Source organism: Vigna radiata, chromosome 10 (genome assembly GCF_000741045.1).
Source record: "Vigna radiata var. radiata cultivar VC1973A chromosome 10, Vradiata_ver6, whole genome shotgun sequence".
Taxonomy (NCBI): Eukaryota; Viridiplantae; Streptophyta; class Magnoliopsida; order Fabales; family Fabaceae; genus Vigna; species Vigna radiata.
This window is the reverse complement of record NC_028360.1, coordinates 7,805,633-7,821,328: the sequence shown is the minus strand read 5'-3', so window position 1 is coordinate 7,821,328 and position 15,696 is coordinate 7,805,633. Positions and strand designations below refer to the sequence as shown.

The window sequence follows — 15,696 nt, the reverse complement described above, 5'->3', positions numbered from 1 at the left end:
ATCATTATCCTAATTTTATAATTATAAATTATTTTACACTTGTTTTCTAAAATATTATTATTATTATTACTATTATACTGTAAAAAAGTAATAGTTTTATTGAAGTACCTTTTTTACAATTTTTTGGTAAATAAAAGTAACATCCTTTTTCTCTATTATTTTATAAAAAAAATGTAATATAAGATTGTAAAACCTAAGATTATAAAACTGCGAATGAAGTTTAGTTCAGTTAGTTAACATACATTAATTATTGTAATATTTTTTTATACATATTCAATTTGTATAGATTAAAATAAATATAAAACATTATATTTAAATTTGTTTGTTAGATTTAAATTTTTTTATCACCATATATGAATTTATTTAGAATTGAGTGTCATCCAATTATAGATTATTGTATACGGTAAATAATCATTTTAAAAGTTATATATATATATATATATATATATGTATATATATAAATCCAATTTGTTTGTATTTATTTTTTTTAAAATGTATTATGATAAAAATAACTAGACTTATGCTTTTTAAGTGTTCATTTTAATAACAGATTAAAGAGAAATGTCCTTTTGTATATATTTCTTAAATAAATGAACTTTTAAATTTGTTTATTTGAGAAGAAATTATTTCAAATATTTCCATAATAAATTTTAGTTCATTAATATTGAAATTTAGTTTATTGAGAATATTAAAATAGATATGACGGCAAGAATGGGTAGAAAATCCGTGAAATGACGCCGTCATTTGTCCTATATTAGTCAGAGAATGCCAATAACGACGTTTGCAAGTTTTCATGTGTTTCTGTTTTTTCTCTTCAGTTTCCACACTCTCACACTACCATTGAATGCTACTATGCATTGCACATATTAAGCTTCTTCTTTCTCTGTAATGCTTATTCATTCACAAAAACCATCACACAAAAACCCTCTTTCCAATTCCATAACCTCCTCATCCACCAAGCTTCACTTTCTTGTTCTCAATCTTTCACTTCCCCAGGTAATCTTATTCTTCTTTCTGCAATCTCTTGTTTTTCTTTTAAATTTTATCGATAAGGAAAACCCATATAATATAGTTGGTCAAGTTTTTGTTTTTTTATTTGTTTGCATCCAAGTAAGAATTGATCAGATGAAAAGTTTAGTTCTTGCTATGTTTATGAAGCAACCCACAATCAATTTTTTGATTCTGTTATTTACATGGGAATTTTGTTGTGTATGGAACTTTTTTTATGCATACATTATGCTGTCATCTAACATAATTTTCTTGGTTGATTATCAGAGAGATTGAGATGCCACAAGAGAGTTGCCAAAACTCATTTTTCACATCTCCTTCAAAGAGAGGATTGAAGGGTTTGGTGGTCACCACCATGAACAAGGAGGCTTCATGCACTGTCACAGAGGAAGGTTTCAATGACAATGAATTGGCACAGAGGAAGGCAGAGGAAGCAGGTATGCTTGTTTAATGTCACACACCATGCATGCCATTAATATCTAGTTATAATATAAATACAGGTGTGTAATAATGCAGTTTAATACCAGATATGTAAATATAATTATAGTTTAATCTTCATATATTATTACTGGTATGAGTTATTTTTCAATATCCCTCAATAGAATAATTTTATGTTTATATTTTACAATTGTTAATGTTTTTTTAGGAACATGGGGATCAGAGATTGATTGATACTATACAAAACTTGTTCACTCACAATATAAAAAATGTTGATATTTCAAATTGATTTACACTTTAGTATTTTTTGTGTTTTTTGTTCTAATAAATGTTAAAAATTTATTCATTTTATCCCTTCACTCATACTATTATCTTAAAGTGGTTACTTTTGTTTTTGTTCCTGTATAAAAACTTTAACATGGATCAATTTGAAATTGAGGGAATAATTCACTTTACTGAAAGAGTTCATATCCTGAAATGGGAATAAGATTTTCTCCTCTTGGAAAACCTTATTGGAAGTAGCAAAAGGGTGCATACAATCTGCAAATTTGTGAAAGTAGGCATAACTTAAGAAAAAATTGTTGCACATATCTTTGGTGAGTAGTTCCTCTTCCAGAAAAGAAAAAAAAGAAAGAAGACAATAGCTCTTTGTGAAAAAGTAGATAATTGACAAAAGATGCTTAAGTTGAGGCACGTTTCTAGGTGTGATGTTTGTTTCTTATGACCCAATGAAAAGAAAAGAAACAGCATATCATTTGGTTATTTTAACAATTCATTTGTTGTTTTTCTCTTTTCATTTTTGGTCAACCAAATTATTACTTGGACCTCTTTACTTAACAAAAGCAGAAAAAGCAATGTCAAAATACAAAAAGTTAGGTTTATATGTTAAACAAAGTGGGGGTGGCTAGAAAAGAAAAAAGAATGAGATGTAGCAAGAGATTGATGATGAAGAATAGTGTGTGGGGGAAAGTGTTTGTACTAAAATGGATCACCACCCCACCACTCAATTAAGGTGTAGGACTGTGCCCTTGTCCATAAGGGTCGGGTCCAAATTTTGTGCAATCAAGTATCTTACTTATAACCTAAAGGGTTCATTATCATTATAGTGAGATATTATTATTATGATTATGAGATATATTTTTAACTTTTTTATGAACATAATCATGATTATAAGTTTCCCAACTATGATTTTAGAGCATAATGTTAAGCATTATCGATTATCAAGACCCTACATCTAAGTAAGCAAGAAGCAGCATAAATTTGTAAGATTTCAAATGCCACTTTGCTGTTATTAATCATTGTTAGTGTCCATGTTTTTACACCTAACTTCTAATAACAGTTTCTTAAGTTTTCTTTGATGATTTTGACATAATACAACCATTCTTTGTCTTTTTGGTGAGTTCCTATTACACCTTTCATTTTTGTGATGAAAATGGTTTGGTTTTTGTTGAATGGTGGAAGCTTGGAGAAGATACAAAGCAACAGAATGGCTACGCCAAATGGACAATGTTGCATCATTGTCACTCACTGAAACACCCTCGGAAGAAGACTTTTGCCTTGCTCTACGCAATGGTCTCATTCTCTGCAATGTCCTCAACAAAGTCAACCCCGGTGCTGTTCTCAAGGTCCACTTTTTCCATTTTTCAAAACTTATAATTTCCTCTTTTATTTATAAATATAAGTTTAACTGAAAAATTATAATCTTTTAATATAAAAAATTATTAGTATCTATATATTATGTCGGACAAATAAGACATTATAAACTTATTTTTGACCTGATCAAACACAAAATCGGTCAAAATAGGACAAGACTTTGGTTTTCATACTATTGCTTTTTGCACCCGCACAATTACTAATTGCACTCCATATATAAGAGGAAAAGATTAAAACACCCTTTGTCACTGCACCACACTGCCATCATTATCTCTGTTGTAGAGGAAGGAGAAGAGAGAAAATGCAGGAAAAAAAACTTATTTCGAAAAGCTCTTTTGGGAATATTTCATATATTTTGGAAAGTTTTTTCCATGATACACATCATGTAAGAATGCTGCGGAAGACATGATATGTGTTCCAGAAAGTTTATTTCATCCATTTCAAAATTTTTGTTCTGGAAATCATATTTCTAAAATTCTATTTTTAAAATTTTGCTCTAAAAATTTCATTCTGAAAAGCTTGTTTTGGAAAGCTTTTGGAATGTGTAATCCGGAAGTCACTTTTCTAAAAGGCAAAATGGTCATTTTGAAAAGTTGATAGGTGTACGAAGAAATTATGAGGCTGGAGGAAGTAAAAGCCTAGTTTTTAAAGTGTTAATTTGGTGACAATGTTTTTTATTTGGTTGTTTTATGTATTGGGCTGGATAGGTGGTGGAGAATCCTGGGCTTGCTGTTCAATGTGCAGAGGGTGCGGCCCACTCAGCAATTCAGTATTTTGAAAACATGAGGAATTTCTTAGAGGCTGTTAAGGAGATGCAGCTTCTCACATTTGAAGCATCTGATTTGGAGAAGGTTCGGCCTTTGGATTTTCTATTTATTTCTTTTCATTCTCTTTTTAATCTTTTAATTATGGAATTATTTTGGTTTACTCAATAATAATAACTAATTAAAAATAATTATAAATAAGATTATTAATAATTAATAAAATCATTTTCTGTTTTGCTCGTCAAATAAAAAAATTGGAGTGCGATGTGCATTCTATTGTTTAAACAATAAAAGAATTAATTGTCAGGTTTCTTTTACTGAATGAATTACTTTATAAGGAAATTAGATTATACTTTTAACAACATTTTTTAACAATATTTTAATATTACGATAATTGATCCATGATGGTTTTTATGATTATTATTATTAAATGATGTTAAATATTCTCAAAATATCATTATTTCTTTTAACACCCTCACCTAATAAGAAACGATTTTCGACATTACTGCTGCAATAGTTACTACAGGAAATACCCTTTTTTTATAACAATAAAAAATAAAAAATAAAAAATAACAATGTTAATAATAATAATTATAAAAATAAGTATCCAGATATAAAAAATAGAATTAGAATAAATAAATCAAAACTAGTTACAAATATTAGTTTTATTAGGTGTTAATAGTTATACAATAAAAATATTTTTAATCCGGTATTTCTTACATATTACAGAAGCTAAAAAGTTGTTTGACAAAAATTAGGATAAAAGAAAGTAAAAATAGTAAAAAAGAATAAAAAATAATAAAATGGGCCATATTTCATAATATTATAAAGAAAATTATTATTTATTTCAGATTATTTTTTTTATGTAAATAATAAAACCAATGACATAAGTTGTATTAATAAGAATAAAATTGGCAATACAGCATGTAAAGAAATTTAAAAAAAAGGAGAAACACTTTTTGTTAATAAGTCTAGATTATATAAATTAATTAATACATTTGTTGGTAATCTCTAATTGGATTATAGAATAAAAAAGTATATATTGGTTGGTAAATTAATTAAGTTTCAAGATTGAATGAATTTTATCTGGTTTAACTAATATGTTCAATCTTTTAGTACTTTATAAAAAGAATTAATGAAAATAAAATATTTGAATATTCTTGAAAATAAATATTTTCATTATTGTTTTTTTAGTACTTAAAAATAACTAAGAAAAAAGTACTGGATGATTAAAAATATTTTATATTGATTATTAAATTTCTTATTGTAACCCATATACGTTTGAAAAAGGTTTCTAAATTTTAGATATAAAGTCATTTGAATTAATCATATTTTCTTCTTCATAATTTTAGATATAAAGTCATTTGAATTAATCATATTTTTAATCGATTATGTACATTTCTATACTTTTTTAAATACTTCATACAAGTTATTTACTTTTTTACATTTTTAATTTAAAAATATCCAAGAAATAATAACCATATGACTCTTATTTTATGGGTACTGCTATAACAATAAAGCTTAAGTTGTCAATTAAAATAATTAAAAAAAAAAACACAATTCCATTCAAATTCAACCAAATATGGGTTTTTCTTTACAATATTTTTTAAATATCACATAAAATCTATTTAAATTTTATATTTTTCCAAACAAACAATTTTGGCAAACGAAACCAATGCTAGATAGATTGTTCAGAGCACATCTTTCAATTTTTCTATTGAAGATGGTACCTTAGTGATGGAGTTTATCTATTTGTTGATTTGACACTACTTTTGAGTTTTCTGTTGAAAGGGGGTTTGTGTTTTAAAACTTGAAAATGCAGGGAGGTTCATCCAATAAAGTTGTGGACTGCATTCTATGTTTGAAGGGGTTTTATGAATGGAAGTTATCTGGTGGGGTTGGTGTGTGGAGGTATGGTGGAACTGTGAGGATCACTTCCTTTCCAAAGAAGTCTCCTTCCTCCATAGTTGGCAGTGAAAGTGCTGATGAATCATTAGATGAGTCAGAATCATCACAGTATGAACAACTGCTTGAATTTCTTCAATTATCTGAAGAGTTCTTGATTGAAGAAACCAGAACTTCCAATGCTTTGGCTTTCCTTTATGATCACTTTGGACTCAGACTTCTTCAGGCTTACCTTAGAGAGGCCAATGGGATTGAAGATCTGCCTCTGAATGCAATGGTCGGTAAGATCCTTTTCAGTTTGTTGTACTGCTGTAACTTCTATTCTTATTTTTATAAAACGTGTTTCTGAAAAGATTAATATATGAATATTATAAAAAGAGTATGTTACTCACTAAGCAAAGCATGATAATCTCTTACTTAGACAATCTTAGAATTAAAATATATAAATGGAACAAACCTCACCAAACAAACTGGTTTTGTAGTGTTAAGTTTCGTTTAAACCTAGTGATTGTTGATGGGATTATGAAGCCACTTGCTATTTGGTCAATATAGGATCAGTTACAGATGTTTAATCAATATGATCAAATCAAAATAAAGTATATAAATAAGATGTAAATTTCACAGTTGATTTTGTAGGTTAAGTTAGGTCTAAGCCACATTTTAAGAAAATAAGATAGACAAATATAATGTCAACTAAAATTGCACTGCTATTGAGAGTATACGACTGGCAAATAAGGTTATTGTTTTAGAATTTTTCCAATAATAATCTGCATAAGGATTTTCTTTTCTTTATGCAGTCTTATCTGTGATATGGGTGACAATTTGTAGGTAATTGATACCTTACTCAGCAAGGTAGTCAAGGATTTCTCGTCTTTGCTTGTTTCTCAAGGCACTCAGGTACTCCATAGTTTAATTCTTGTATGCAACTTACATCTGTTTCCAAACTTCACAATTGCCATTCATTTGACATTTTCCTTTTCCTTCTAATGGTTTTCCAAAGTACACTTCTCAACAATTCTTTGCAGCTTGGACTTTTTTTAAAGAAAATTTTGAAAGGTGACATGGGTTGTCTCTCAAAGAGAGAGTTCATAGAAACCATCTCACTATATCTTAACCAAAGAAGTAGCTTGGCATCAAATGACTTCTCCAAATTCTGCAATTGTGGTGGAAAACGTGATAGTATTCAACAAAATGCCAATTATTCTGCAAAGTATGCTGAAGTAATTAATACTCAACAGAAACAACTTGAGGTATAAATTAGATCATTGGAGTTATTGCTAATGTTAGTTGTTACTTTTACATGAGTTTGGATTAGCTGTTCAGCACAGTGTGCTAAGGTTTTCATCCGGCTTCAGGGTATGAAGTACTTTTTTAAAGAAACAAAATTGGAGGTCAAACAAATTCAATCAGAGTGGGAAGAAGAATTGAGTAGGCTGGGTAACCATCTAAGAATTGTTTTTCCTTGAATATCTTGTTTGTAGAATTGTTTTAACATGGTACTATTTGGACTGACACGAGTTCTATTACTTAGAGGATCATATCAAAAGCCTTGAAGTGGCCTCCACTTCCTACCACAAAGTTTTGGAGGAGAACCGCCTTCTTTACAATGAAGTACAAGACCTTAAAGGTGCATAAGAACCCAGGTTCCTAACAACGAGTTTCATGGATCAACTTATTAATTAAAATGTGATTAATTAAATTTCTGTTTTGCAGGAGCCATCAGGGTGTATTGTAGAGTGAGGCCATTCTTACCAGGACAATCAAACGGGCAGTCTACGGTGGACTATATTGGAGAAAATGGAGATTTGATGATCATAAATCCCCTTAAGCATGGAAAAGATGCTAGACGAGTATTTTCATTCGATAAGGTTTTTGGAACAACTGTAACACAAGGTAGTTTAATTTTCTACATCTTTCAGGATATACTTTGTTGATTTGTTCTACATAGATCTTGTATTATGACTCTAATTCAATGGACAATAATGATTTGTGCAGGGTTTAGGCAATATAATATGATAAGTATCCAATATAGGCATATTATGTTTATGTATTCCTATAAAGAGGGTTTAGGATCATTTCCCTCCCTTATATATTATATTATGACATTATCTTTAGTATCTTTAGTAGACGTGAAACTTGATACCCATTAAACATTGTTGGGTTTAGGATACCACTGATGGGAATTTTATGATTTTTGAGGGGATAGTTTCATTAGAGAGAGATTATATATGTGATACAAGCCCAACCCACATAAGGATTCACACTACTTTTAACCTAAAACCTTAAGGCATTGGGTTCATGGGTCTTTTTTCTTATATGATGTTTAACTTTGTCATTTCTACCCAATGAGAACTTAGATTCACATTTGGATTTGATTCTTAAATATGAGACACTGTAAATTTAGTCCTTAGAAGAATAAAAAATATGCTTTAGTTATTGAATGTGTAAAATATTCAAATTGATCCCTAATACTATAGCCCAATGACAAAATAGTCTCTAATTTACTTGTTAGATATATTATTTTTTATTTTGTTATTATTTCTTATTTGTATTTTGGGCTTAACCCATATTTGTTTTATTATAAATAGATGACCCTATGTGTATATTGAACACAAGGGAGTTTTCACTATATTCAACTTGGTATTAGAGCTCGTCGATTATGCTTTGGTTTCTGTATTGCATTTGTCCGGTGTTTCTGTTTGCCACCGCTCGTTGCAGCCTGCCACCAGCCTTCCACCGCTGGCTGTCCGTCGTCGCCGGCCACCGTCACCGGCCATCGTCGTTGGCCCTCCACCGCTGCTGCCGTTCATCGTCGTCGATCATCCACCACCAACCGTTGTCACAATTTCGTTTGTCTAAACCCTTAGGGTTTTCTTGTTCCTCGTTGGTGCAGTTCGTCTTCTTCAAAGTTGGCGTCTAACAATACTCTTTCTTTCTCAGGAAGTCCATCCATTACCTCTGAGAAGCTAAATGGAAAAAATTATCTATCATGGTCTGTTGTCGTTGAAATGTGGTTCCTTGGCCAAGGGCATTATGACCACCTTGAGCGAGATGGAAGCCATGTGCCTGCTCAAAAAGCTGATGTGGAAACAAGGAGATTTCTAGTTGTGTGCCCTATTATGGCAATAAGTGGAAACCCAAACTTCTTATATCTCTGAGGGCTTTCAAAACTTGTCAGTTCTTTTGGAAGAAAGCTCAAAGCATCTATGCCAACGATATTCAACGTCTCTATGACACTGCAACCAAGCTTGCATCTCTTAAAATGGCAGACCATGACATGTTGTCCTTTATGGCTGAAGCCCAATCTGCTGTCGAAGAACTTAAGATGTTTTTGGAAGCGGATCCATTAGAGGATATCAAGAAGAAACTAGACAAATTTTACATGGTGTTGATTCTTCGTGTCCTACATCCCGATTTTGATCATCTTAGAGATCAACTTCTAATCAGTCATGAGGTCCCTTCCATGGAAACATTGACCACTCGCCTTCTACTTGTCCCGACACCTCAAACTCAGGAAGTGCATGAACTAGTGGAACCATCTGTCATGGTTGTTACACAAAGAAGAGGAGGACGTGACATTAGAGGAAAAGAACGAGGTGGTCGAGGACTATTAAATTGGTTCTTAATATTATATTTCGCTAACCAAATAATCACACAATCTTAATGATAGGACGCAATTGAAGGATTTTATACCTTCCAGATGGAAATATTTCGTTCTTTGAAGGATTAAATTGGCACTGTCACAGATGTTTAAGGTTCAAATTGATCATTTACCCTAAATACTTTAGATTAGATTTAAACTTACTTGTCTAAATGTTTAAAATAAATTTCAAATGTTTAATAGTACTAGTGTTCTTGGAGTATCCATTCATATGAAGGTATTGGGTCAAGTGTTGAGGATCGTCTAAGATGTGTTGTAAAGTGTTGGAAAGGTATCAATGTTGGAATCATGTCCACATTTCTACTCCTCAGACAGGTGGACTGTTCAGGTTAGAAGTTAGGAGAAAATTATCACAGTTATTTAGGAAATATTAGTTAGTTAGAGGGACGGGTTCGGATTGAAGGAAGAGATTCATTATCTCTGTTGTTTGTAAATTGAGCACTGTCTCTTTGGGAAATTGAAATACTTGGAGGAATGTTCTTTCTCCTGTTTAATATTCAGTCAGTAAAATCTTTCCTTGCTTCATAGTGAATTTATGGTTTTCTTACTGATAAATTGCATTTATTAGAGTTTTTATTATGTTAGTTCTTATTTGATGCTTTTCATGATATTTTTTTTGTCATGTGCAGAACAAATTTATGCTGACGCTCAGCCCTTGATCAGATCCGTTCTAGATGGTTATAACGTATGCATCTTTGCATACGGGCAGACTGGCTCCGGGAAAACATACACAATGGTATGAGACACGCATAGCAGTTCTAGTTTATTTTACATAATGTTTATTCATTAAACTAAAGTAATGTATCTTAAATTACTTGGCTATTATTGACTGTTGTTTACACATAAAATAACACAATGTATGTGGTTTTAAACTTACCACCATTGGATTTCTTTTCATGGGATATCCATGTATTCTTTACCAATCATATGTTTTTCCTTCTAGTTTTGTATTTTATGGTACATGTTAGACACCATCACGCGATTTTGGGTTTAAAGACTCTAGTAGTACTAGTTCAAACCTTGGTTTGGAGCCATTTCTTTTGAAAACTTCCTTATTTGAAACTTACTCAACCTCTAACTTAACAGCTTACTTACAAATTTAAATTATCTTGTTCTTTGTCAAAATAAATTGATAAAACGTCCATTTTATAGACCTTGGAACTATAGCTACATCAGAAAACAACCAGGTCTATAATAAGTTCAATTACGATATATTTTCTTGTTCCATCATTTTTTTTTATCATGCCTATTAATGCGATTAACTTGCTTGTGCAGAGTGGACCTGATCTTACAACAGAAGAGACATGGGGTGTAAACTACAGGGCTTTGGGTGATTTATTTCATATATCAAAGGAAAGGTCTGATTCTGTAAAATATGAAGTTTTCGTTCAGATGATTGAAATATACAATGAACAAGTGAGAGATTTGCTAGTCAGCGATGGCTCTAACAGAAGATATCCTTTAAGCAGTGCTCTATCATAATTTTTTCTTCAGCAAGGCAGTTCAAATTCTTAATTTTATACAGATATCAACAATGAAATTTATGTAGTTATTGCAGTTCCTTAACAAGATATACATTAGACATACGAAACAATTCTCAAATGAATGGCATCAATGTGCCTGATGCATTTTTAGTTCCGGTTACCTGTACTCAAGATGTTCTAGACTTGATGAGAATTGGTCAGAAGAACCGTGCCGTGGGTGCTACAGCTCTAAATGAGAGAAGCAGTCGTTCCCATAGGTAAAGTGACATCTTCATGAACATAGATGGATAACCAACAATCATCAAATATATTTAACTAAGTTCTTACTTTTTGCAGTGTTTTGACTGTTCATGTTAGAGGAAGGGAGTTAGTTTCCAACTCCATTCTAAGAGGTTGTCTCCATCTTGTGGATTTGGCTGGAAGTGAGAGGGTTGACAAATCTGAGGCAGTAGGTGAGAGACTAAAGGAAGCGCAACATATAAATAGATCACTTTCTGCACTTGGGGATGTTATCTCTGCCTTGGCACAGAAGAGTCCACATATCCCTTATAGAAATAGCAAGCTCACACAAGTGTTACAAGATTCTTTAGGTAACAGTTTGCCATGTAATTTTTTCCCCTTTGATGCAAGTTACCTATAACAATAGGTTATGGCAGCATTAAGATTTGGAATTTTTTTCCATTTCTCTTATGACTACCATATTGTTATAATACTATTTGACCACTATATGTACAATCTTTCTTTTGGGACCAGGTTGTTAGATTAGGCTGATAAGTGACTAGAAATTTAAATACTGGTATTAATTTGGTTATTGCCATTGTTGTTTGCTTGTTTGAATTTCTGCAAACTTAACTTGAGATATGTGTTTCTTTTCTTTTATCAATAGGAGGGCATGCAAAAACTTTGATGTTTGTTCATGTAAATCCTGAACTTAATGCTTTTGGAGAGACAATTAGCACACTCAAATTTGCTGAGAGGGTTTCATCCATTGAACTTGGGGCTGCTCAATCTAACAAGGAAACTGGTGAAATCCGAGAACTAAAGGAAGAGGTTTGCATTTTAGTCACAAGTAGTGCAATTTTGAACGTAACATGCACAACATATGTAAACGGTTCTTTATTTTCTTAGATATCAAATCTCAAATTGGCATTGGAGAGGAAGGAAGCAGAACTGGATCAGTGGAAGGCTGGGAATGCTAGAAACGGCATTGATTCTCAAAAACCAAGAGCTGTTTCACCTTTTCAATTACCAAAATATGGTACCAGTGGCAACATGAAGCATGAAACTGGTCAAAGACTTATGGATGATAGAAGCTTGGAGGTAGTTAAATAAAATATGTATCCACTTGTAAGAAATATGTAAATATGCATTTGGACATTGTGCCATGTTGATGCAGATTCATATAGGCTCTAACTTAATTTGAACTTCTTTTTTCAGTCTAGAAGTTGCTCTTCAGGTAAGCAAAGAAGGTCAAGGTTTCCCTCAACACTAATGGAGAAGGATTCTATGCCAAAAATGTCTTTTCCGACTGAAGAAAAGTTAGTCAGCTCAGTGAAGGGAAGATCACCATCTCCTCCGGTGAGAAGATCACAATCCAATGATAGAGGGACAGTCATTAAAAACAAAGTAAAAACTGAAACAATGGACAACCAACCAATATTAAAGCATCCATTTCCAGCTGCCAACAAATCCCTTGTCACAATGCCAGTGGTTGCATCCACTGACTCAAGAATGTATGTGAATTCACAAGAGACTGTAAAACATGAAAACATTTCAGAAACAATCTTCAACCTCCAGAAATTCAACTATAAGAAAGTTCATCAAGAACATGAAGAGGAACAATTCAAGCAAGCACTTAGTGCAGTAAGACAAGGTGCCATCAGAAAAAGCAAGGTTGAGAGTAAGGCTAAGCCCAAGCATAATCAACTATCACCCTTCAAGATTCAAAAGCCTGATTTGACCTCACCATTCATTCCTGACATGGAATTTGCTGGTGAAAGTAATGTGGAGTCACCTCCAAAGAATGATTACTCTGAGGCTGAAAATGATCTTATATTTATGGAGTCTGCTGTCCATGGTGCTTTAAGTCTCAAAAAGATACGTCAGAACTTTGCAAGGAATTTTCAGAACCTCGAATCAAGGTATGACTAACACTAGGGTGTGTTTGGATCAACTTATGACATACTTCAGCTTGACTTTAGGACGCACATGATGTTTGCAATATGTTGAAACATGATTCCAAGTTTTAAACTTCGGATGAACTTTTTGAAAAACACTTAGAAAAAGTAATGTAAAAGAAAATTTGTGTTAACTTTTCTAAAAAATAACTTTAAACTTAGTTAATTCTAACTTATCAAAGAACAGTTTATACTTTTTCTTCTTATTTTTACTTATTATAACTATCAGAAGTAGCTTTTGCATGAACACTGTTTTGCTATTATTTGCCCTATATATACCTTTGTTTGACTAAAGCTATTTTGGTAATTACACGCTCAAAATCGATTTGATTACAGTACCCAAACAATAGTGTCAAAATCAATTTTCTGCTCTTTGTTATCCACAGAACAAGCATCTTACTACAAACTCACCTTTACTTAGAATGAATTATATAAAATCATGTGGATTCAATATTAGTTCTGTAAATGCATATGCAAAAATAGTAGCATTACTGGTATTGATAATAGAACCATTTTGTCCACATGCAGAGGAATAGTTCAAGCAGGAGAACATTTATTGGCTAGCAAAGTTGAAAACAAAGTTTTGAATGGTTCAGCCAGCAATCTTAAAGAAGGAAGCAATGCATCCACGCCTGAATTTAGAAGAAGCAGATCTACCCCACGTGGAAAGTTTTTTGGTTTATCTTGAGGAGTTCATGATACACAGTGAGCATTTTTTTATAGTATTTTTTTTTTGTACAGGAACTACAATCAATGTTTGAGTTCCTCACACACAATTCTATACAAACTGAGGTTTTGAGGTTAATATGTATGTGTCACCCATCCCTTGTATTTTGAGCATGTTTTTGTAATATGAAGCTTGGTATATCAATACATATTTCTGAGTCAGTTTTCTTGTGTACATGTTTTTGTTGAATATTCTTTTTAATTTAAAGCTTGTGTGCATATTTCACTTTATTTTTATTCTTTTTTGTGAAAGTATGCAATATTTTGTTTGGGTCCAATAAAATTCTTATTATTAGGGAGACATGTTATACAATTTTTAGAGTATGAAATAAATTTAGAATTCTGAGTGATAATCCAAAATTCTCTCTCTAGTGAAAAAATGAGTGTTTAATTTATTTCTTTAAGATTGAATGTAATAAGACTTAAATTAATTAGAGATTTTTCGAACTTGTTGAATATAGTGAAAAACTATACACGAGATTAATCTCTTTTATATAAGGTATTCTATTTATAATGGAAAAAAAAATAGACTAAGTCCAAAATACAAATAAGAAACAATGAAAAATTAATTAAAGATAAAAGATAAAGATAAAATAAAGATAATATATCTAACTCTCTCCTCAAGTTGGTGCATACAAATTGTGAGAGAGAAACCTTAAAAATACTAGATTCTACAGTCAAGGCACGTGAAAAAGGAAAAAGAGCAACCTCGATGCTCTAAATAGTTGCCTGAGAGGAGACGGGGCGTGTGACCATGCACGATGAACCTGAAAGAGGAAAAAGAGCGACCTTAATGCTCTAAATCACTGTTTGAGAGGAGACGAGAAATGTCACCACGAATGACGAAAAAAGGAGCAGATCCACATCTTCAAAAGGAGCAGATCCACATCTTCAAAAGGTGCTAAAAGTGCGTAGGAGCTTCGATGAAAGCGTCATTGACAACATGATGGTCGCTTGGTCGAGACGATCAAAATCGTGTGGTCGTCAGTCAAAACTGAAACTTCGGTAGTTGCAACGATAGACGACAACAATAGACAAGGGCGTCGTCATCAACATCAGCGACGGGCGGGTGTAATGCTAGAGGCAACATAAGTTTTTTTTTCTCTAAAGAAACTTAGGCTTTAAATGACATTGAATGAAAAACTATGTGAGATTAATCTCCCTTGTATAGGATACTCCATATATATAATAGAAGAAATATAGGCTAAGTCCAAAATACAAATAAAAAATAATAACAAATAACAAAAGATAAAAGATATATATAAGATAAAAATAATATATATAACAAAACTCTAACTATGATGATTGTTGATGGGTTATAATGGTAAAAAAAGAAATATTAAGATTATAATAAATTAATTTCATTTATGTTTCTTAAAGAATTAAGATTTTAATAAATTAGTACATTGATTATATTTTATTAATGTAAGTTTATTTCTAAATTTTGAATGGATAATTTTGTGAAATTCAATCTTAATGTAAGAGTTTAGAAAATCTTGTTTTAAAATTGGTAGTGTGTTTTAAATAATGAGAATAAATTATTTTAATACTAAAAGTTTAAAGTATAAATAAAATTTCTATAAACAAATTTCATTATCTTAAATTACATCATCTCTCTAAATTCCTTTCCTTTAGATCTTTCTCAATTCTCTATAAAAATTTCTAACCCTTTGTGCATCTATTTAAAGATCGGAGACCGCTAAAGTGATCCTTGAGACGAGTTCTCCACTTCCATTTGATCAGATTTCTAGAGTTATTTGGTTTTATGTCACTTTCTTTGCTTTGTTTAGACTTCTTATGCATGTGAACCACGTAGGATCACATGTGGTATTTGAGTCTTCTTTAAAAGTCTCTACTGATCAGTGCTTTGATAATATTAT

At 31.6% G+C, this 15,696-nt stretch overlaps 1 protein-coding gene across 1 annotated transcript; it reads left to right on the top strand.

The window, feature by feature from the left end:
- The first annotated feature begins 776 nt into the window (after positions 1 to 776).
- On the top strand, positions 777 to 13,991 carry LOC106774392 (kinesin-like protein KIN-14F). Its single transcript, XM_014661370.2, has 18 exons — positions 777 to 996; positions 1,276 to 1,445; positions 2,908 to 3,071; positions 3,807 to 3,950; positions 5,686 to 6,045; positions 6,597 to 6,665; positions 6,794 to 7,018; positions 7,124 to 7,205; positions 7,300 to 7,395; positions 7,482 to 7,661; positions 10,059 to 10,165; positions 10,705 to 10,883; positions 11,006 to 11,170; positions 11,250 to 11,503; positions 11,800 to 11,963; positions 12,042 to 12,233; positions 12,351 to 13,054; positions 13,619 to 13,991. The coding sequence occupies exons 2-18, from the start codon at positions 1,286 to 1,288 to the stop codon at positions 13,776 to 13,778; spliced, it is 3,405 nt and encodes a 1,134-aa protein (XP_014516856.1). The 5' UTR covers positions 777 to 996; positions 1,276 to 1,285; the 3' UTR covers positions 13,779 to 13,991.
- Positions 13,992 to 15,696: the final 1,705 nt, after the last annotated feature.

What these genes read in the sequence shown, in the direction of transcription:
- LOC106774392 (XM_014661370.2), top strand. Translation starts at nt 1,286, where the DNA reads ATGCCACAAGAGAGTTGCCAAAACTCATTTTTCACATCTCCTTCAAAG. An exon ending in TGAAGTACAAGACCTTAAAG is followed by an intron (nt 7,396 to 7,481) that starts GTGCATAAGAAC and finishes TCTGTTTTGCAG; the next exon opens with GAGCCATCAGGGTGTATTGT. An exon ending in TTTCAGAACCTCGAATCAAG is followed by an intron (nt 13,055 to 13,618) that starts GTATGACTAACA and finishes GTCCACATGCAG; the next exon opens with AGGAATAGTTCAAGCAGGAG.